General features: G+C 48.8%; 2 protein-coding genes across 2 annotated transcripts in view; one reads left to right on the top strand and one right to left on the bottom strand.

The window, feature by feature from the left end:
- ITM2A (integral membrane protein 2A) overlaps window positions 1-1704 on the top strand; it is a 10863-nt gene extending 9159 nt beyond the window's left edge. The window contains exon 6 of the mRNA XM_080366369.1: window positions 589-1704. Coding sequence (XP_080222495.1) covers window positions 589-677 — 89 coding nt within the window. The 3' untranslated portion in view covers window positions 678-1704. The remainder of the gene's footprint in view (window positions 1-588) is intronic.
- On the bottom strand, window positions 1476-22363 carry GPR174 (G protein-coupled receptor 174). The gene is made up of 3 exons (XM_080366366.1): window positions 22156-22363; window positions 19894-19966; window positions 1476-15836 (listed from the first exon to the last, which is right to left on the bottom strand). Exon 3 carries the CDS (start codon window positions 15425-15427, stop codon window positions 14447-14449), a length of 981 nt encoding a protein of 326 aa, XP_080222492.1. The 5' UTR covers window positions 15428-15836; window positions 19894-19966; window positions 22156-22363; the 3' UTR covers window positions 1476-14446.

Below are 22363 nucleotides of genomic sequence, written 5' to 3'. Positions count from 1 at the left end.
ATGTCCCAAAATAGAAAAAATCACTTAACACTATTAAGAAACTTCAGTGAGATCATCGGTTGAGTGGCAAGTCCTCACATCTCATCAAGGTGAAGACTGCTCTATAGAAGCATACTCTGTGTTAACACTGGGTGCAGGGAAGTGCTGATAAAGAACTAGAAGGATGGGGAGTTTTCTGCACCCTTTCTGAGTTTTTATTCTCTTTCCCTGTAATTTCAATCTGCTTTTCTTTTTCTTTGTGGTTTAGGGAGGGCTATAAGAAACTGCCATAAATGATCTCTTTGACACTGTCTATCGCTAAAATGGTAGCTGGGGATACCAGAGAAAAGTGCTTGCTTGCTTTGTCCTCTGTGATGTATGTGGCCCCCCTTCCTGTTGTTACCACTGTGGAAATGAGGGATGCTTTTTGATAGACAACAAACTGGTGTCAAGTGCTGGTGGCAGTTCATGGCTGTAGAAACACTGTACTGAATGATGGTATCTTGCTGCTACAAATTCATAGTATTTGTAGTGCTGCAAAACCTGTGAATGCTTGCTGCTGGGTTACAGATCTGCTTTACTTAGGTTCTCATCTTCTCTCGTCCCCAGGTCTGCAGAAACGTTCAGTGGAGAACTGTCATTCCATCAGACACTTTGAAAACTCTTTCGTTGTTGAAACAAAGATCTGTCAACAGTGAAGGGTGTTGGATGGGAGGTGACTAGTGCACACCTTCATTGAGAAGTCTGAGCGTTAGATATCGACTTCTTAAATTAACATGTGCAGTGATAATCAAAAGCCTTACGCATTTTCTGTGTACTGCTTGTATTTCAAAAGACAAAGTCACCATTTCAGCTTTCTTTGATCCTTGGTATAACTTTTTAGTTGTCTCATGTAAAACTTAAATTTGAGTAAAGTTTGTTTGTGGTTTGTTTTTTTTTTTTTTTTAGAAGGTTAATACCAGTTTATCTGTTGAATGTGTTTGATTTAGTGTAATCTGGGAATGGCAGAAAAATATATATATAAAAATGTTAACCAGTTCCTTGGCTGGAACCAGTTCTGTTCACCTTAACTTTCACAGAATGATTAATATTAATAATCTGTGGTTTGCACATCTTGTGTGGTTCTGTAGAATAGCTCTGCACTCCGTATCCTGCCTAAGAAAAAAACCAACCATATTCTGATGTGTATCATTAAGCTTTATTTTAACTACCATGTGTGAAGCATGTAAAATCCAACCTCAGTGATCATAAACCTTTAACACTACCCTATTTCATTTTGTGCAATTACTGTATTGAATTCGTATGTATATTTGGAACCTTCCCCGAGCTTATGTTTAATTCTTCTACCTTTGTTTGGTTTTGTGGTATTTAGTTGTTAAGATTCAGATAGAGTTGCTCTTAAAGCTTGTCAGTATTTTTGGTTAAGAATTGGTTTAATCTAACTTCCGATTTCAAGAACCTGTTCTGGTATAGCTCACTTGTGAATGTGACTGTAGTTGTAAACTTAAACTACTCTGGCTTATATAAACTGTAGAGATCAACTTTTTATGAGCAAGTACCATTACTACTGCAGTCAGAGCATTGGTTTTTTTTTTTTTTTTGAAAGCTGCAGTATAAAGATAATGAAGAGTTAGTGTCCTGCAGTTGAACTTGAGAGTTTTAATAAGGGACTTTATATTGGCATAAATTCTGCAACCCTATAATAAATGTTTCTCTAAAACTCTGGCATTTGTGTGACTTCATGACGCTCGGAGGGAAGAGTGCACTATGCTGGTGTATGGTCCATGGGAGGGATGTGATGGTTATGGGCCTGGGGCAGCACACAGTGCTCTTCCCACTTACCCATACCTCTTTCCTAGCTTGTGAAGCCAGATTTCCTTTTCCTGTGGAAATGCTTTGTGGTGCAAAACAAACTTGGGGAACAGAGGAAGAAAAGAGACCTCACCTTGAACTTGATCCCCCAAGGGGCAATTCTTGGTGATGTCTTGTGCTGTAAACTGAATCCATTGAGCAGACTTCTGCAGGTGGGTGGTGTCAGTTGTGGTATGGCAAAGGAAGGATGCATTCGGCAATTTAGCAATTTGAATATTGGTGTTGATGAGGCTGGTGATTACAGGTTTGCTTGTCTTAGTGTATTTATTGCAGTGTCAAAGAGAAATCTTTTTTAACATAGCATAATAGACCAAGGGACTGGAGGGTTAATCAACATCTTGGTGTAATACCTTTCAGTGCTTACCTGCAAGCTTTGCTGTGCTTTAAGCTCAGAGCTGTGAGAGCGCTGTGGTGCTACTTCCGTGACTGGTTGCTCAAAGAGCTAAAGTGTGTACTGAACCTTCCTGGCTTTCCTGGAAAGTAATTTGGATATACAACTGGAAGTAAAACAGTAAGCAGGCTTTCTGTGCTAAGAACTAGGGAGTGAGAAGTGACTGTAGGACTGAAAGCAGCTACTCTTTGTTTATGGAGCTCTGCAGAGGAAAAGAGTAGACCACAGCTCCGGGGCAGCAGGGGTTTTGCTGCCTTGTCTTTGTACCTAATGCAACTCTTCTCCCACGGCGTGTGGCAATGCATAAGATGTGTCCTGGAACTAGAGCTTTGGTCTGCTTGATTCTAAAATAGTAAGTGTAGGAGAATATTTCATTATATGCTTAAATGTACTGTAACAGAATGCTGTAGAAAGCTCTAATTAGTGTCCCTGGGAGTCAGATAAGCTTTACTGTAGCAGGTATGTGTTACAGGGGAAGTAGCTGCACTGACAAGCTTCTGCTCCAGGCTTGCTGTGTGCTTGGGCAAGTTAGTGTTGTGGTGGCTTCCTCCTCTGGATTATCAGGGATAAATGGGGTGGGTTGCCTCTCTTGTTTGTTTTGGTAGTCCTGAGTGGAAAGGTTTGGAAATGTATTAGCTGCAGAGAGCAAGAAGCATCTGCTTGCAGCACTGAGGTTTGACTTTATTGAAAACAACAAAAAAAAATTGAAATTCTTCCTTACAGCTTTGAGTGACTGTGCACTAGGTGGCTCTCACCAGATAGAGAAACTGTTTCAGCTTTACCTTTGTCTGGTAAAAGATTTTAAAAGAAATTAAGTCAGTTCCTTAAGAGCTTATTAGACGTTCTAGGCAGTATGCCAGGATACGTGGAGGAACAGATTGTTCTTACCTGCTTGGTGCTCTTGCGTTGAGAAAGTAGCTGAAGTTTCAGTTGTGTGTGCAGTGTGTTAGACTTACTATCTGTTCATAACCATTCTGTGCTGGAGGCAGGGGCAGGCATCCAAATCGAAGGATTGCAGTTTTAAGGTTGGTGCTATGAAAACAGCTGGCATTCCCAGGATCTGCTAATGCTGTCTGTCGGTGTGAGTAGCCCCTGTGTTCGGCTGGTCTGTAGGAAGCAACAGAGAGGGTGAGTCAGCAGAGGCCTGTGCGCCAGTAGATGGCACAGGCAGCAAGTGCTGGGGTGTAAAGTGTGTGTAACTGACAAAAGCTAGGTGTATTTATTGTAACATACGGGTTTTCAGGTATTCTGCCAAAATTACACCTAAAAATGGTTTGATGAAAGCTTCCGGGGTGGTCTTTAGTGTCTTTGCTTAGTTTTTATATATAGCAAAGAACACTTTTATAATAAAACTGTAACCTGTGTAAAACTCTATTAAATATCTGAGTAAGACTGTGCTTCAAACATGGGTGTGGTAGCTGAAGGGATATCACCACCAGTATGCAAATGCAAACTTATTTGCCATAGCAGCTTCTGTTGAGGTGTGTGTTTACTGCAAAAGCAGCCATTGGGCACAGGACAACTGGCAGTATCTGTGCCCTTGCTTACTGACAAGTTACCTTCAGGCTAGCTTGCAGGTCGTGTTTCTGACAGTCTATTTAGATGTAAGTTTTAAATACCTCTATGAATGTGAAGCTGACAATCCAGTCCTTTGGATGATTGCTCTTCCAGCATTACATTGTGAGGCTTTTTCAAGTTCTAAGTACTCTGATCTGAAAGACACCTGAGAAAAGTCACAATTAAGAACAAACTTGAATTTGTTCCTTGGAGGAAATGCTGTTGACCTTGGCAGAAACCTGATGGCTTTGTCTGAGGGTGGCTGGTGAGGTGTGGGCTGCTGGTGGTGATGGGTGTGTGACGGATGCTTCCACTACACTAGGTGCTAGTCTACACTAGAACTTTAAAGTTTTCCCCAGCCTGACTTTGTAAAAAATTATAGGAATTAAACTGGTTTTTGCATATATGAATACCTTGAGGTGAAGATCCAGGGCTGAAAAAATGGGGACGGTCTGGAGAGCTTTGAAAGACATACTGAGGCCTTAACCTGGTGTGAAACAGAGCTTTAGTACCTCAGGCTTGATAAATTGCTTGTCTCAGTGAGACATTTTTCACAATAAGCTCAACTCTATGCTATGCGGTGTTGCAGCACAGCCACACTAAGTACGGTAGTGGAAAAATTCTCACCTCACACCCACAGCAACAGTCACAGTGTATGTGCAGGTGCCTGGAGGACGAAGAGCCTGCTAGGGCTTCAGCAAGGCTGGACTGACTGCTGTGGGCTACATTAGTTTTTGGTATTGCAGGGAAAGCTCCCAAAAATACAGATGGGCCCAACAGGGTTTATGGTGAGTGGTGGGAGAAATATCAGAGCACTGAAATCAGCTCAGAGTTTCCCTGAGAAAAATTCTTCTTTACTATTTTAAAATCATTCTCCTGTGTTTGGGATTTGTTCTTCCCCAGTTGCTTCAGCGCGGCTGGCAGCAGGGTGGGCTGAATCAGACAGTCCCCTCCTCAACAACCAAGCAGCTGCCAGCTGTAGATTCTCTAGGTTAATGCTTTTGTTTCTTGGTCTTCTCTGAAGTACTTGGGAAGGCTAGAAAGGAAAGAAAACATGATGATGTTTAACTAGAGACAGCCTCTTCTGTTTTACTTACCGCTTCCCCGACTGTTGCATTTTGTCTTGTGTTCTCCAGACATGCCCCAAACTAAAAATAAATAAATAAATTGTCTCCTAGAACAGAAGAGAACATTTGTAGGGCCAGATAAATGCAGTGCAGTCCAGGAAGCCTCCGTGGTGGCACGGTAGCTAGCCGTGGGGCCGAGTGGCTGCTCCAGGAAGGCTGAGTTTGAGGTCTGGCTTGGAAGGGTTGAAGCTGCTTTGGCTGTCCTAGTTCAGAGCCACGTGGGGGATAGCTTGGCTGCCAGCTATGGCATAGAGGCTAAATGCTGGTGCTGATTGGAGCTTCGAAACTGCAACCAAAACAATTATAATATGTGTAATTACAGTCACATTATTTCATTAAAATTATTTCTTCATTATGTGTAGGTATTTGTGATATTACCTAGGCAATATGAATGGGTGTGTTGCCCATCCAGAGAATTATTAAAGTCTCTCCACCTAGTGCTCCACCTCCAAGGGAAATTATTTCTTATAGTTCAACTATTTTGTTTACTTAAGCATATTTTCTCTCTTTTTGTGCTGTAGCACCTCTGAGTTCCACATTAACAAATGTGAATTTACAGTCTTAAAAGTTGTTGTGACCGTGGATGTAGATGCTGTGTGCCTGTTGGAGCAGCGTTCGGGGTCTCCTGAGCTGTGCCATTCTAGGGCTTGGTGGTGGCTGAAGCTATTCTGGGCTAAGCCTGTGTGTGGACACCCAGTTCTGGAACAAGGAGCTTCCTTCCTCCAACCCTGATCCTTTGCTGGAGTGGAACCAAGTGCTTTTACTGTGGAGTGAGAGCGCCGGCATGTGGGATTAACCAAGAATAGATCCATGGGTAGAGAAACGTACAGTTTCCATTTGATGATCAAAAAATCCCTTGGGAGGGAAGTGTGGGGTTTTCTGGTCCTGTGGGATGGCCATGTCAGTGGGAATTGTGCATTTCTGATGATAAGTAATTCAGCGTCTGGTTCCTCAGCGCTTGGAGGTCGTAGCTGCTTTGTCATCTCATGTTCTGAGCCCCTTTCGCTACTCAGTGCTTAGAAGAAGAGCAGGGGTGTAGCAGCCGCCATTCAGGCCAGCCTGCCCTCGCCAGGGTGCCGTATGGCCTGGGGTGAACTTGGAAGCAGTGGTGTCTTTGCCTCCTCACATCACAGTAAAAAAAAAAAAAAAAAAAAAAAAAAGCAGGGGGAGGGGGCAACCAGACTTTCAGGCAAATGAAGCAACAGCGCTTCAGTGGTTTTGAGCTGAGCTGTAACTGCTGGCTTTTCACATAACTTTGGAGTCTGAAAAGAAATGAAAGCGTTTCTGCGTATCTGGTACATCTGTGCTGCAGCATGAGCCGCTTTCCTTGATGTCTGAGTTCTTCCTGCTCTTGTCAGAGCCTGTGTCACTGCTCCTGACCCTTCACAAACCACTGCTGAATCGGGGGGTGGCTGGGGAGCGGGGATGATGTGCCAAAGACACAGTCTGCTGTTGCCTAAAAAGTGTTTTGTGTGCTAAAGGTTTGCTTGGCTGGGGGTGGCTGGGAAGTAGAAGTGTGCATGGGTTGAGGAGAGCTTGCACCAAGGTCTGCTGACTGCTGGTGGATTTCTGAGGGCCTGTTTTCACCGTAGATTGAGACCCTTGATTTTCAATAGGGAAATGACTGATAGTAACTGGAGGGACAAGGAAGTTCCTGGCTGGGTGCCTTGAGTGTAGGAGAAAAAAAGTGAGCTCCAGATCTCAACAACTTTTGTGTTTTTTTTATAAATATCCTATCTGCAGATACACTGGATACGTGCGTTTATCTTTCTGCAGACTTACAGTATCTGTTGTTTCTTAATGGATCTAATGGTTTCCCTCTACAAAACATTTCTTTTTGCTTTCTCAGCATCATTTGATTTTCTTTCTCTTCTGTGTTTTCATTTACTTTTTTTTTTTAAAAAAAAACAACCAAACAAAAAATGCTTGCCAAAAAACTCTAGTGCTCCAAAGGAAAGAGGAGACCTTGCTGCAGAGCTGGCATCTGCAACAGAGCACTGACGTTCGAGCGAGCTGGTGCCTGTGCTGTGAGGTTGGGCCCCCATCCGCTCGCAGGGGAGATGGTTGGAGGGGACCTGGTTTGCCGTGTTGCCGTCGCACACCACTCCGTGTAGAGGAGGTCATGCTGGTTGTGCCTCTTCCACTGAGGAGCATGGGCACGTTCATCGAAGCTGTAAAATCTCAGCCTTGCAGTGTTGTTTTTGCATTCGTCCTTTTGCCTTTGAGCGGGCAGTGTTGTGGTCCCCCACCGGGACCCTACCAAGGGCTACTTTGTCCGATGCAAATGGAGGCCAGTGCACCCTCGTGAGGCCCTTGCAAACACGAACTGCAAGAAGCTGCTGAGGGCTCGGCACTGAGCTGTGTGGAGCCTGTGCGTGTGCTGGCCCAGCGCTGGCCTTAGCCCTGGCCTTGAGCCAGTGTAGGGACACCTTCCAGTTGCCAGCTGTGACTCAGAGTAAGCTTCAGAAGTGTGTGGCTGTGCCTGAGCACAACAGACATCTGAGGGCAAAACCCATCAGCAGCAGTGTCATCAGCAGGGCTTGAATTGTGGATTTCTGTGCTTAGTTCAGTGCTTGTGTGCCATATTCAGCCCGCTTATTTCTATCGTTTACAGTCAGGGTTTTTATTTCTTTTCAGCTTCTAAATACCTGACCGGTTTGGTGTCAGGTTGGCTTTAGTGTCGTGCTGCAGTGGTGGGTGCTGGCAGTGCTGCCTGGGCGGCAGGTGCTTCTCCAAAGGGATTTTGATTTCTAGAAACAGTCTTCCCTTATGCTGAACTTGTGGGTTTTTATTAATTTCTTTTTATAATTATTCCTAAATGTAAGGCTTAGGAGCCTGCTGGACCAGCTGCCGAGCAAAGAGCTCTTGGGTAGTGTAGTGGGAGAAGACCTTAAAAATAAGCGCTCTGCAGCACTGCCCGTGTTACACGGCTGCAAAGGGTTGTGCGCCCGTGGGAAGGGAGGCAGTTGTTCAGCTGCATCCCGGTGAGTAGTGGGGTTATTTGCCCCGCACCAAACCGTCCTGCTTCCCCTTCCATGGCAGCTCTGGCAGTTGCATCCCCTCCGTGCGATGGGCAGAAGTGCGGTGCGGTGCCTCTGGCCCTGGCAGGGAGAGCACCCAGGGGCCAAGGATCTGCTCCTGGTGGGGACAGTGGCACATCCCTTTTACCAGTAAAAGGGAACTGCTCGACTTGCTCGATTGTAAGAGTTTTTCTGGAATTTGTGGCAGTGTTTCAAAGGACAGTCCCGTCCTGTGACCAGCTTGTCCCCTGGAGCCTGTCACAGCCCGTGGCTTTCTTTGAGTACAATAACGCAACGCGGGGCTGGAGGGTACATAGCTCCTTGGCTGCCCTGCGGGGAGAACCTGGCCCTGTCCCAGGCTGGCGGCTGCTGTAGGAGATCCCACTGGACCGGGAAGCAGCCAAAGAGCTTTAGAGGCAGATGCCACCAGAGTTTTGATGTCCCAGTGGAGACACCTGGGCTGGGTCAGTCGAGGGCCCACGAGCGCGGGGGGAGGAACTTTGAGTGAAGGAACTTGCAGGAGCAGCGCCACGCTGGCATGGGCAGTGGTGCTGCTGCTGTTGTCTTTGAGTTCACGGTGGTGCTGCTCCGGGTTTTATCGACTGTTAACCAGCAGGAGCAGGCTGGGATGTAGCATTAAATCACTTACATAAAAAGCCTCTCATTAAACAAGAAACTCAAAGCCACATGAGTTTTAGCTTCTGTTTTACATAGGTCTCCTGGGAACTTTCTCTCTAGCTGCACAAACCTCTGTCTGACCACAAGGAGTTACCAATTTCTTTAAATATCAATAAATGTCATGTAATAGTGGAGTTTGTGCAAGAGTATGGCTCTGAATCACAGGACTGATAAAGAGGCTGACAGCTGATTAGAGAAAGTCAGATTAGTCAACCAAGACAAGAGTTTGGGTGGGTTAAAAACTAAAATAGGTATTTTGCCTTGGGACTCCTGGGAGGGCGAGCAGGGAGTTGAAGCTGCCCATGGGGGGCTCGGAGCAGACTGCTGGTGGCTGCACGTTGCGGTTGGTAAAAACCATCACCTTCACTTAGCTGGAGCCCTGCCAGGATGCTCCCTTCTTCACATCACTGTTGAGCCCGCTGGGAAAATGGGTAGGCAGATGACTTAAGAGGTTTGTTAGTTTTCACAATACGTTACGGCAACTGGTTACATCACTTATTTCATCCTACCTTTGATGGTTGTTCTGGGTTTTCTCTTTTTTTTTTTTTCTTTCTTTTCTTTTCCCCCTGAATTCTAGGTTTAGGTGGAAAAAATGAGTGGGTGGAAGGAAACTTGAGCAAACTGACATCAAAAATTATAATCTTGACAATTGTAGCTCGGCTACTTGCTGACCACAGAGGTACCTACACCTCCAAGAGGCTTCATTTTCCCCCTTGCTTTAGCTTTATGTTGGCACCTGTCTGTAAGCCCAGGCAGAGCACTCTCTCTGACTGGACCAAGAACCTTTTTTTGAGGTCTAACTCAGGCTGAAATGGGCTCTGGGAACATCTGGGCATGTTGCCGGACTCGCTTTCTTAGAGGTAGCTGTTGATCAGTCATCACCCATGCGTGGACAGGATGGAGGTCCCTTAAAGTGGAGTGCTAACTGCCACCAACACCCCCCCCCGCCCCCAAGCCCTGCCAGCAGCCGGTGGTGTTTACGGAGTGAATCCCCTGTCGGTTTGACGTAAGGTACAGAAATAGAAATGGAAGCAGGAACAAGTACCTAGGTATTCCCCTTTGAGGAGACGGCACTAACCACCAGAAGTCATGTTCATGTCTGTTCCCCATACCCAGGACCAGACTGCCGGGCTGCGAGCTTTTCTTTTTTCCTCCCACAGCTTTGATGGAGGAGCATCCTCATACAGACTAGCCAAGGGTGTTTTCCTAGCAAGGGGAAACAGGGATTCAAATCCCTGCTTAGATTAAGGAGGCGTTTTAACCATGTTCCTTCCTTCTTAGACAAGGGCTGTACTTACAGGGAGGGGCAGTGACAGCCTTACCCCTTCCCCGTGTTTTAGAACCAGGGTACGCTCCTCCCAGAGAGATCCAGGAGATGCCGAACTGTTAAAAACCCGTCCTGTGTTTTTGTACTGGATGAGGTTGATTTGTATCTGGGTCAGTTGCTGTGGTGGTTTTTTTCTTCAGTTACTGAGGTGTGAGGAGTGGTGTTCAGCAGTGCTGTGCGTGATGCTCTGTGCGTTCGTGGCCGGTGAGCTGGTTTTGTAATGCTGGGGGTGATACTAATTTTTGGCCTCTTAACAGCAAAGTGAAAAAGGAAGTAAACAGTGAAGTATAAATTGTCACAAAGTTTCCTGCTGGTGCAGCCTTAACTGGAGCAGTAAAATCTAACAGCGGCTACAGAGAAATGGGGAGTCTTCTCAGGACACTGAGCAACGAGATGACAAAATAGCAAATAAAATCTAGTGCTGATAAAAGATGTGTAAAGGGGTGAAAGAAATCTCTACTTAAGTAAGAGGAACTGTAAATCGGCCTTTTTCACACAGAAAGGAGATCTTTTGAGTTACGGGCAGTGGCTGGTGATGGCAGAGGGGGTGAAGAGGATGCTGGAAATGTTGGAGGACCTGTGCCGTGGCCATCAGCCCCTGGCCCTGCGCCCACTGCCCTGCGCCCACGTGGCAGCCACGGGGGCTGGGGGTGGCTGGGGGTCCTGAGCGCGGGCGAGACCTCATGCAGAGGAGGTGAAAAGGGAACCGGTTGCCCATATGGGAGGAAGGGACACCAAAAGATGTTATCAGGTGGCCAGCTCAAAGTGACAGCAATATGTTTCCAAGCAATGCACATACAATTTAAATAGGGAATCCGTTGCCGCTAGGCTTCAGGGATCCGTGGGTTCAGGTGTGTGTTGGTCAAGCAGTTGGAGAAGTTGGTGGCTCTGGAGAGCGATGCTTTCAGTGCAGCTGCCCCATGACCAGCAGCTGAAGACAGCGGTGCCCAGGCAGGACTGCTGCCCACAGCCCAGCATTTTGACGCTCTTCCCAAGCCCACCATCACCAGCAAGCGAGTCACTTCGGTGGTCTCTGACCTGGCTCCGCAGAACCATCTTGTGATGGTGTAAAAAGGAGAACGGGAAGAGGGGCAGGCACGTGCTCTCCTGCAGCCATAGCAGCCTTCACTTGCAAGTACGGTTTCAAGTCTCAACATGTTAAAAAAAAAAAAAAAAAAAAAAAAAAAAAAGAAAGAAAAACTCCCCATCGTGTTTCTTTTCATGATGACAGTGACACAAAGGAAGCTGTGAGAAGCGGCACCCGAGGTGTGATGAAATCATCTGCAGCTGTTGTGGGTTCAGCAGCGCGCGACTGTGTGGGAGTCGATGGAAAGAGGGGGCTGCGATGCAGGGTGTTTGGAAACAGGCTGAGAGCTCTGCTTCCAACCAGAGCTGTGTCAGCCTCATTTGCCTTGTTTCAGGTATTGAATAAGGCTTTCCAGAAAACCTTGATGTGTTTCTGAACAGCTTAAGGTCCTCAGAATGCCCTGAGACCTTCCCTGGGTCTGCGCTGTTGGCACAGTAATTTTTCTTTTCACCTAGCACAAACTAAACGTAACTCTGTGTGAGTCAGAAAGCCACTTGTCACTTCAGCACAAAGTCCACCTGGTGAGGTTGTTGGCAGAGACCTCAGTGCTCTGCTGCTCGGCATTAAAACCCTGTCGGGGAGAAGTGCTGCTTGAGCAGCCAGAGGAGATACTTCATGCAGAATAAAGGGGATGTTTGGGTTTTTTTGCTCTCAGTTACAGTCATCCAGGCTCCCAGTCCAATGCTGCAGACCAGATTTATTACTCAGAAGGCTTTCTGGAGCAAAGATTTCTGTGGGAGTATCAGCATTTGGCTGATGGAGAACTGCAGGCAGAGCTGAGAAAGTCCAGGTGAGGAATGGATCTTGCCTCGCACACAGCCTGAAGCTGGGCAGGACGCAATCCAACAGCACTGCTGCCTGCTGCTGCGGTGGCTGGCTGGCTTCTCCAAACCTCCCGTGTGCCAGTGCCGTCCCCACCTGAGGCTTGCTTGGGTGGCAGAAATGCAGGAGAGCATCTCTTTGCTGGCGCGTGATTGCTCTGGGGCTGGAGCAGGGGCTGGTGTTACGGATCCCAGGCCATCAACAGGGCATGAAAATACACCTTCTGTAGGTCTAAGGAACATCTTGATTCTCCAGATGTCCATGGCAACGTCAGCCAAGGGCTTGTGAGACCTCTGCACTGGAGAGTGTGGCCCAAGCAAATCCCACCTGGAACAGAGGTGCCGAGGCAGGGGGAGGGCAGGCAGGTGTCCGTCCCCCCCCCCCCCCGAACTGGGCTGGTGTCAGCTGCCACAACTGTTACACCTGCCTGCCTTAAAAAGGGACTGTTAATGCTAGTGTGAATAAACCGCATCGCTGTGGCAGCAGGGGACACGGCTCGGGGTGTGCCCACGGGGTTTTCTAGGTGAGAAAACTTGAGTTTATGAAGTTTGTCTAATTGAACAATTTTTGAACTTCTGACACTGCGTTTTGTAACATCTTCTCCCCTTGGAAGCTAAAAGTAGCGGGGGGGGGGGGGGGGGGGGGGGGTGTTGAACAGGGCCATCCTCATCCCCTCCTACACGGCTGGGTACAGGGGACAGTGGCCAGAAGGGATGGTGATGGGCTTGGGACGGTGCTGGGCTTCAGCGACAGGAATTCAGGGTGTCTTGGCAAATCTCCCGTGGCGCAGGTGAGCAGCTGCAGTTTGCAGCAGTGTGTTTCGGCCCTTTGCAAGCCAGGTTTTGCATTTCTCCCCAGCGCAAGGAGGAGGTTAATACAATTTTGAAAAGGCATCAAAAAAGTTCTTCAGGTGCTCAAGAGGCATCAGCAACCCAAGTGCTGCCACGCATCGGTCCGTGTTGGGCTTGATGATCTTAAAGGTCTTTTCCAACCCCAGTGACTGTGATTCTGAGTCCCTCTAAGCGTGTATTGGTGATGCAGGCGGCTACGGAGGGGAGAATGGGCCAAGAAGGGCATTTAATTTTTTTTTTAAAAAGGGTGTTTTTATCATATACAACAAGAAATAAAAAACCCAAATATTTTTTCGTTGCTGTGAACAAAGTACCATGTGCTTTGTGTTTTCCGTGAATTAGCGGTGCTTACTCAGCCAACACGCTCTGGTAGAGACACACTGGCTCAGACTCCTGCAGGGGTGAGGTGGTGGAGTTTTGGTTTATTATATAAAAGGGGTTTTAGAAAGAAAAAAAATCTTTCTGTGTTCCAACACTCTCTGAGATTCACATCATTTTTCTACAAAATATATATATTTTTCATAAATTAGTTCTATAAAACAACATTTGCATTAAATAAAAATTAATACCATCACAGTATTTTTACATTTCAAAATGTAACGCTTCAAATGTTCACAGAAAAATAAATTTTTCAAGAAGGTGCAAATGAAGTACCAGTCAAGCCCAAAGCTTTCTGTTGTCTGATTTTAGAGAAATGATTATTAAAAAAAAAAATCCACATTTTAGCCTTTCTTAAAAGTCTTTCAGAGCCTGTTGGGTGGCACCTTTGACTGTGGCTTATAGTGAGTTCCCATTACAGTAAACTTCAGAAAGGTTTGGTTCCTCAGGCTGTGTTTTAATTACGCTGCTGTTAATCAAAAGTAGGCGTGATGGCACAGGGTCAGTTATTAGTGAAAGGGCAATAATTTGCCCCATCTCTGTTGAAACGAGGACCTGAAAGCCTCGGTGGATGTCTAGCCTGGATAAAGCCCCTGGAAGCACAGCCCCGTGTTAAAGCTTATCCGAGGCAGCGATACAGCCTGAAACCGTGTGGCTTTTGAGCCAGAAATGGGAACCGATGGCAGAAAAATAGTGTCTGGATGCTTCAGTGACTTTGTGATTTGGGGGTATGTCGTTTGCTACACCCCAGAATGGAGGCTTGGGTAGTTATTGAAGCAGCAAGTCCTTTGGGGCCACCTCACGCTCCTCGCTCTGTGGTCACCATGGCTTGAGGCAAGCTCTGGGCGCTCCACAGATCCACTGCTTGATTGTCTATTGCTTCAGAAATGTATAATACCATGTCTATAATACTAATTTTTATGATCAAATTCTTTCTGCATAGCAAGACTCCAGAATTTTTGCCGCCTTTTGCTGCAGCCAGGATGCGTGACCAGTACACGGCCACGTAATGTCCCCACCTATGACAATGGGACACAGCATCGCCTCTCACCATGGGTCCGTGTCCTCCTCCTACACCAAAGCTACCTCCTCCTGGCTGCCCCACTTAGGTACAGTGCCTGTGGGAATTACACAGTGTTACTTATATTCAGAGAAAATTTGCAGCCAAAGTTTTAATGTACTTTTGGTCAGGTTTTGTTTTTGGGGGGAAGTTCTTTGTTTTTCTCCAGCCTGCACTGAAATCAGCAGAAGCTCATCTAAGTCATTGCTCTCGGTGTCCTGGGGGAAAAAAATTGAGCCAAACCCACAAATCCAGTGAACACTTGAAGTCCTGGCAACTGCTGGAGGAAGGCCAGTGTTAGCAGTCCATGGCGTCCTCCCTGAGCTCATCTCTGGAGTGCTTCCTCACATAGCTGAGGTGGTGGAGCTGAATGCTGTCTTGCAGATCCTGCCTGGAAAGGCGTCTCCTGAACTCATCTGTAGTAAAGTAGTAAATGACTGGGTCCACGCAGGAGTTCAGGCTGGCAAGGCACAAAGCTACAACATGAAACACTGAGATCACCTTCTGGACACACCCGTTTTTAATCTTTTTGGTTTTGACAAAGAAATCCAGTGGAAAGCTGATATGATAAGGTGCAAAGCAAATCAGAAATACCAGAGCGCAGGTGAGAATCATCTTTAAAGCCTTTTTTTTCTCCCCAAGGTCATGTGAAGCAGAATTTTTTTCTTTTAGCGATAAGATAGTCTTCCACGAGCAGTATACGATGATGAGTAGGGGTGTTACAAACCCCAACAATTCACCTATGGTCATCATCGCGATGGAGATGGGAAGATCAACTTCCTTTACGGGGAGATCCACAAAACAGGTGTTTTTTGCATCCTGGTGAAGTCTGAGAAGGGGGAAAGGCAAACAGCCAACACAGACCACGACCCACCCAAGGATGCTGATATACACATCACAGATGCGCTTGCAGTCGCTGAATTTGAATGGGTGCATAAGAAACAAATATCGTCTTACACTGATGCAAACCAAGAAGTAGATGCTTGCGTACATATTGACATACTTCAGGTAGAAGCAAAACATGCAGAGACCTCCTCCAAATTCCCACGTCCCGGTCAAGTAGTAGAAAATCCTCAGGGGCAAGGACAAGACCTGGGATAAATCCGCAATGGCTAAATTGATCATAAATATTACAGCCCTTTTAGTCTCTTTCATGTACCCATAGAACACCCATAAAGCTAATGTGTTCCCTATTAGTCCAGGGATCAGGATGAAGGTGTACGTAATCGCGTAGTAGGGCTTGAGGTCTGTTTCAGTGCAGGTCGAACCGTTCATCATGGTTGTGCTCCAGATCCGTGCTCAGCCTCAGCATGGTAACATGTTCCTCGCGCGTCCTGCAGCCAGGTTGTCCTCGGGTGGTCGGTGCTTAAATAAAAAGGTTCAGCCCTGGCGCCCGTGTGTGAGGCTTCGCTTACCAGACAATCGTGTCCACTCTGGGGAGGAGCTTCGTTATGGGGTGAGTTAATTAAAGTCCTGCTCATGTGCTTTGCTCATGCTTTTTGCCAGAAGTTACCAGACCTTACTGTAGTCGGTTGCAGGATTGACAGAGAGGGGATCCACACCCTGCATCATCGTGTGCCGAAGCAGTCAACAGTTTGTCACCAGAGCTGCAGCTCTGTCACCTTTTGGGAGGCATTTCAGCCACTTCTTCCAACACAGGAGCTTGGCAGTGAAGGTGGCCCCACAGCTGAAAGACAGAAAGGTGCCGTTATAATGCTGCGGGGAGACACAGGTCTTACAAAGCGAAAGGTATGGGGAAGCTTGCAAGAGCGGTAGGAGCATCTCCCTAGCATAAACCTGTTGCTAGTGGCAGCTGTGGTGGGCAGCCCAGCAAAGGGAGATGAAAAACCACTGAGGAATAAAAAGAAAAAGTGTTTAACTGCTGCTACAAACCCGCCTCCTGTGCTGTACTGCCAGGCAGAAGTCACCTCCGATCACAGGGTGTATTTAAGATGCTGCCAGGTTTCTGCGGCTGCATCTTTCCTAGCTCCAGCTTCTCCAGATGAATCTCGCTTTGCCTCCAGCTGCGCTGGCTCCCCGTGCCCGAGCATGCAGCCAGCACAGAGATGCTCCAGTGAGTGCTGTGCCTGCATCCCTCCTCGCTGCCCCGCCGTGGGCAGGGGCATCCTCTCGCCTCACACAGCACTCAGGAGTTTAACATTCTTCTGGTCTTCCCAGGAAAGCCCCTCAGAAACTTCCCACCTGCACCACGGCTACAGACCGCCGAGAAGACGAGAGATTGACACCTGCCCCTCATGTAAATAAGCCAGACACACGTGCTGGACAAATGACCATTCTCCCCAGTGCAGCTGGGGCTGCTGCAGAGGGGGTGCAAGTCCCAAGTCGGTGGTTTTTGCTGAATCAGGGTCAACTTTTTCATTTCTCTTTCATAAGTAGAAGATAAAACTTCCTTGCGTGCAAGCAGGGATGACTGGCCTGCTTATTAAACACTTTTTGCTGCAGAGCTACCTGCATTATATTAAATTCATCTTTCTCACAACTGCTTTTTCTAAGCCTTTCCTCTACCTGCCTGGCACATGTGACTGTTGTGGATGTTGGAAACACTGTCACAAAGGTGACTGTAGGTGGACTTCATTTTAAAATTGTTTGCATGGGAAGCAGCTTATACTATCTGAAACTGTCAGACAGAAAAAAAAAAAAAAAACAGATCTGATAAATATAGAGGAAATTCAGATCTCTGTCCAAACACTCTCACGTTTGCCTTTTGCTTCAGCACAATGAATTAACTTGCAGGTCCAAGTGGGAGAAGTTTTTTGGTACCAACCAGGAAGCCAAAGGCACATATGTGAAGACAAAATTATACCCTGCTGCAATCCGTGACTTTTTTCCTGTGCTTTGAGGTATAGGTGTTAAAATGTGAACAGTTGCTAATGAAGCCAATATGAAGTCAACGTTCAGCCCTTGCCAGTGTGATTGCACTGAAACTCTGAAGTAGCTTTGGGTGAAAGCAGAAAATCATCAAAATGAAATGGTTCGCAGGGGCAGCTTTTCCGTGTCTGTTTGGGCAGTTTCTCTTGTGTGCCACTGAGTAACGAGTCCAGTGAGACTGAGAAGTCTTCCTTTCTTCCAGGGAGCCAGCATCTGACACAACCAGTAGAGCAAAATGGCTTGTGAAATAATCCCATTAAACTCCAGAAGCAGCAATTAATAAGCCATAGAGTGAATTAGCCTTCTGTTCAGAGGCTTCCCAATTCTTTTATTAATTCTCCGCCCAACTTTCTACGCACAAACCTCCACAGCTAATATTAAAAATCTGAGTAATCTCTTAATCATGCAGGAAAGCTAATTGGTGCTCACCTACTCATTAGGTTTTATCTGTTACTGGTGGGCAACTTGGGCCGAGGGCTTCGGTTTCCATTTGCTGGAGCTGGACTGGGACAAGCAACCGGGAGAGGGTTGTGGATGTGGCTGGGTTTTGGGTACCTGTCATGCCCTGGGGTTCGTGGCTGGTTAACCCCTCTGGGGCTTCCTGACAGCGGTGCCTGCTTCGTGCGGGTTCCTCCCTTCTCCTCTGTACTGGGATCGAGCCAAAGCAGTCGGCCAAAACCAGTACATCCTCCCCAGGTAGTCAGAAATTGCCTTGCTGGGTTTGAAAAAATGCTGGATATAGGTACAGGCAGAGCAGGCTGGCTGGGAGCTGCTTAGTGGGGACTGGTACTTGGGGAGGATGGGAGGGATGCCCTCCTTCAGCTTGGTTTTCCATGGTGATGCTGAGGCCCTGTGAAGACATGCCCATCTTTACTGTTACGGCAAACTCCTCAGCGTGATGTGTCCGGGCTTCCCATCATGGTCCTGGTCCTGGTCCTGCCAGCATGTCTGAGGCAGACGACCGTGTCGTAGGTCCCTGGGCTGTGCACTGGCAGCGGGAGGCGGGCACCAAGGACCGGGTGCATCCCCCCACTCCCGAGAGCCCCTCTGTGCCTCTTGGCTTCCCCAGTACCAGCACTGTCCCCCACAGTGGGGGTGCCCGGCCTGGCAGAGCAAGGGTGGATCACAGGGAGCTGCACAGCTTTGGCTTGGGTTGATTTTCACATTTTTTTCACCCAGAATATCTCAGCTTCTTGCCTGAAGTTTGCTCTGAAGTGGCAGCAGCGAGGTGCTCGGGTGAGGTTGCGGTGCCCTCGCTCGCTGCCCGCGCAGGTGTCCCACTCCTGTGTACCCAGCGCTGCTGGGGCAGGGCTGTGCCTGGCTGGGGAGCATCTGCAGGGGCACTTGCAAGCAAAAGCCTTAAACCTGCATTACACACGTCTTCCTTCCAATGATTTTTTGTAATATTTTTTTTTTTTAAACAATGTTGTCTTTCATCTCGTCTCTTGCCCAGGGGCTCCTATCACCCAGTCAGGGAGGCTGAATCATGCTCCTTTTCCTCAGGCTGCATTCCCACGAGGCTAAATCCACCGTGTCTCCATCACTGGGCTGGGAGACACACAGAGGGAAGGACAAGGTGCAGTCCCAGCCCATCTGTTACAGCCCAGCACACACATACACACACACACACAGAGCACACTAGCATTTTTCCTGCTGCCCTCCCAGTGCATCCCCTCATGCCCGCTGCACCGCAGCTTCCCCACCACACCACCCTCTGCTCCCTCCAGCCTGGCCCCAGGGCAGGGATGCGCTTGCAGCACCATAAACCTGCAGCCCCAGGGCTCTGAGACAGCCCAGCTAAGCCAGGGAGCAGCGAGGGCGCTTGCCCAGGGCACCCAGAAACGCCCCTGCCAGAGCCGCTGCCCTCCGAGAGGGGGTAACAACACAGCAATGTGAGAAACCGTGCTTTGGAAATCCTGAGCAGCGACATTGCACAAGTTCAGCCAAACATGCTGTGTAAAAACCAGCAGTATGTTAAAAAAAAACCTCCAGAAAGAGGAAATTTTGCTGCGTGTGCTGTGTTTGCTTCCCTTCGGTGCAGGGGGCTGGCTGCGGTGGTAGGTGCGAGACTCTCCCCAGGCACGGCTTCCTTCTGCCCCTGAATGGTTTTTCCACCCTTATTTTGCTGAGCAGACCCCACGGTCAGCCACGTCAGGGCACTGGGTGAACAATTCTGACTTGTACGTGATGAGTCAGAAGCCCCAGGTGAGTTTTGTAGACAGCCTTTACAACCAGGGCTCGCTGACGCTTGTTAAAGCAGGGCATGTATTGTGTAAAGTATTTTCTATATGCTGCAGGGCAGCCGTGTATCCGTATGTTCCATATGAACAAGTGCAGGAGCTGGGGATGTGGGAACAGTCACTAACGGCCACAACACCTGTGAGGACCGTGCCTACATCAGAGCCCATCACTCCTCTGGGAGCAACCAGGGTCCTCACCTGACGGTGGTTATGACTGCCCAGGTCCACAGAAGCTCTAGTTAGTAAATCCAGCCACAGCAGCTCTTAAAACCCAGCTCAGTGAAGGAGAGACTCTTAAACCAGCTGGGGGGATTGTAGCCCATGTTTATGGGTGCTACCCCTGCTGCAGCATTGTGCCTGGTCCCCTCTTGATGACCCTGGAGGAACCTGGGATGCTGACCAGCACCTCCTGCTCCCTCCCAGAACCAGGTAAGAGACCAGCCTGGCTGGATCCTACCACCAAGCGCCACTCTTGCAAGGACTGCTGCTGGCCTGGGTGACCCGGGCACCCTGCGTTTGGGGCTGGCCTGCTTTTTATGCTGTAAGAACTTGTAGAGCCTGTGGCAGCGATGGCCTGGGCTGTGCCTGGCGGCCTGGTGTCAGCTGCTGACTTACCCCTCTGGGGGGGGGCTCGGTAGTGCCGCGGAGCAGGACCTCGCTTCTGTTTTTCCTCTTTCTCCTCCACAGCCTAAAGAAAAAGGAAGAAGTGCGCAGGAGTCATTTCAGATGTAAATCTAGTGTCCAGCTGAGGCTGTGCAGGCAGAGGTGGTGGCCCAGGGATCAGAGCAGGGCAGCGGTGTCCAGTGCCGGGCTTCCCCCTGTAACCGCTCCTTTTCTCTGTCACCTGGACTGCTGCTGTCCTGTTTCAGCAGATATACTTACTAGTAGTAATAAAATGGGTATTAACTGAAAATAGAAATGGTAGAAATATAAAATTATGATTGCATGGGATTGACTTTAGTTCTTTTAAAAAATGTCAGGGGAGGATAAAGGCTTTTCTCCCTTGAAGCAGTTTTCTGGTAGGTATTTGGGTTTTATCCCCTCTTCCACAGGGGCGATGTTGCCTCTTGCTCTGCTAACTGTGGAGAGGGTTTTTTCTAATCCTTTAGTAGCGTCTACCCACAGAGGCCGCAGCGCTTTTGTTAGGCATCCTCGGGGCCTCCTGTGTTTTCCTGTGCTTGTCCTGACACAGCAGAACCCCTGCCCTGCTGTGCGCTCTGCCTGCCCAGCCCCAGCCCGGGGGTCTCCTCGGCGGCACCTCCCAGCCCGGGTACCAACCGCCTCCAAAGCATCCCTCCCTCCCCTCACCCAGCGCCGGTTCTGCACCATGCACCAGTCATACTCTGAGTTGCTGGAGTATATTTGCCAATGCTGTTTGCAAAGCGATACGGGTGAGAGCAGCTTTTTCACTTTGACTCTGCTGCAGAGCAAGCGTCTGTTCATCCCGTCCGATTTCCATGGTTAACTGGGACTTGAGTCACTAAAGGTGCTGAATGTTTGTTCCAGTGGAACAGCCAATATTTTATAGATTAGGACTGTGGGGCAGTGGCACAGCAGAATGAAAAGGTTTCTTTCTATTTGTTCCTTCATTAATTTCTCATTATTAAGGTAACTGAGTGTTTCTGTGGTGTGCTGACCCTCTGCCTTGCTCATGCTCCCTTCCTTTCTGCCCATGTCCATGCTGGGAGGAGCGACAGAGTTGCCGTCACCTGCTGGAGGGAGACTTTCCCCCTCTGTCACTGAAATTTTGGGAAGGGGCTGTGGGGCTGGAGCCCTGGCGGGAGCTCCCTGGGCTGGGGGGCTGGCTGTGCGCTGGCAGTGGTGAGTCAGGCAGGCAGCTGGGGACACCAGGGGGGGATTTTGCCTGGGTAAATCCCAAAAATATGCAGGAAAATATAAATACTCTGCATTAATGCTGTGTGAAAGATGCTGCTTTTGCCTCTTAATCCTTAGTAAAAGCACTTGTTGTCCCCTGTTGCTATTCATCCTGGTTTAAAAGGGAAAATAAACCCCTAGCAGCAGTGTATTAGCCTAATCCCCCACGCCTCTTCTCCCCTCCCGGCACACCCTGATGTCCCTGGTAGATGTGAGTGGCAATGAGCACCAAAGCTACGAGTTTTCCACCCAAACCGCCAGCAGTCCCCCCGGCAGCGCAGCCATGTGCCCCTGCTTGGGCCACAGATAACCCTGCCTCCTCCCTGCCCGCTTCTGGCAACCAAGTGGAAAATTGCCAGTGGAAAGTCAGCGTGCTGCCTCCTGTGAGGGACAGAGCGCTGAAGAAAACCCATGGGACAAATGCAGTGAGATGAACCCAAGCGAGACCCAGAGTGATGGGCTCTCTCCGGTTCTCTCTGGGCTCGCGGAGATGGGGCTGTGTGGCCTCAAAGCCCACCTGCAGACGGGTCCCCTCACAAGCAGCTTGTGGGCTTTGCAAAGGCTCAGAGCAGCCACATTTGGGCTTATTCTTAAATGTGGCTTCTTGATGCTTGCATGAAAAGTAGGGTTTGAAACTTGATGGCTGGCTGGTCTGGGGTAAGCTGTACCTCTCCCCTCCCCTGGAGACACAGGGCATCTCGTGAGCACTCCCAGGCACTCGCTTTCTGTCAGTGGGGCCGTTAGCTCCTCACCCTGGGCTTAGCCTGCGTCCCCTTGCTGCTACTCATTTACTTTTGGAGGTTCACAGGGCTTGGTGGTTACCCTGTGCCCCCTGCCCCTCGGCAGGGTGCCTGACACCCCTCTCGGCGCTCCTAGCGCAAGCAAGAAGAGGCACCAAGTCTGCGTTGCAAAAATCGGGGGGGGGGGGGGGGGGGGGAAGTAAAATTTAAACCCGTTAGCCTGAACTGAAGACAAGCGGGGATGGAAGAGTATCAGGCCTACCTCTGCCGTCTGGGCGAGCTGCTCCGGTGTGAGACGGGGGCCCTGGCCCGTGGGTGCCGCTGGCGGGTCCCCACCCCTCGACATGCAAAGCAAAAGCACAAGTGCCGGGAGCAGCCCCAGCGTGGGAGGGACGGGGCCCCCCGGCTGGCAGCGCCCTCCTGCTGCTCCTCCTGCCCCGCGCTGGATCTCACCCTTTTTCTTTCGTTTT

The sequence above is a fragment of the Falco punctatus genome (genome assembly GCF_963210335.1).
Source record: "Falco punctatus genome assembly, chromosome: 15".
Taxonomy (NCBI): Eukaryota; Metazoa; Chordata; class Aves; order Falconiformes; family Falconidae; genus Falco; species Falco punctatus.
Note: the sequence above shows the minus strand (reverse complement) of the source record. Positions and strands in the feature narration are given on the sequence as shown.

Excerpts from the sequence above, each read along its gene's own strand:
- GPR174 (XM_080366366.1), bottom strand. The coding sequence starts at position 15,427 with ATGATGAACGGTTCGACCTGCACTGAAACAGACCTCAAGCCCTACTAC.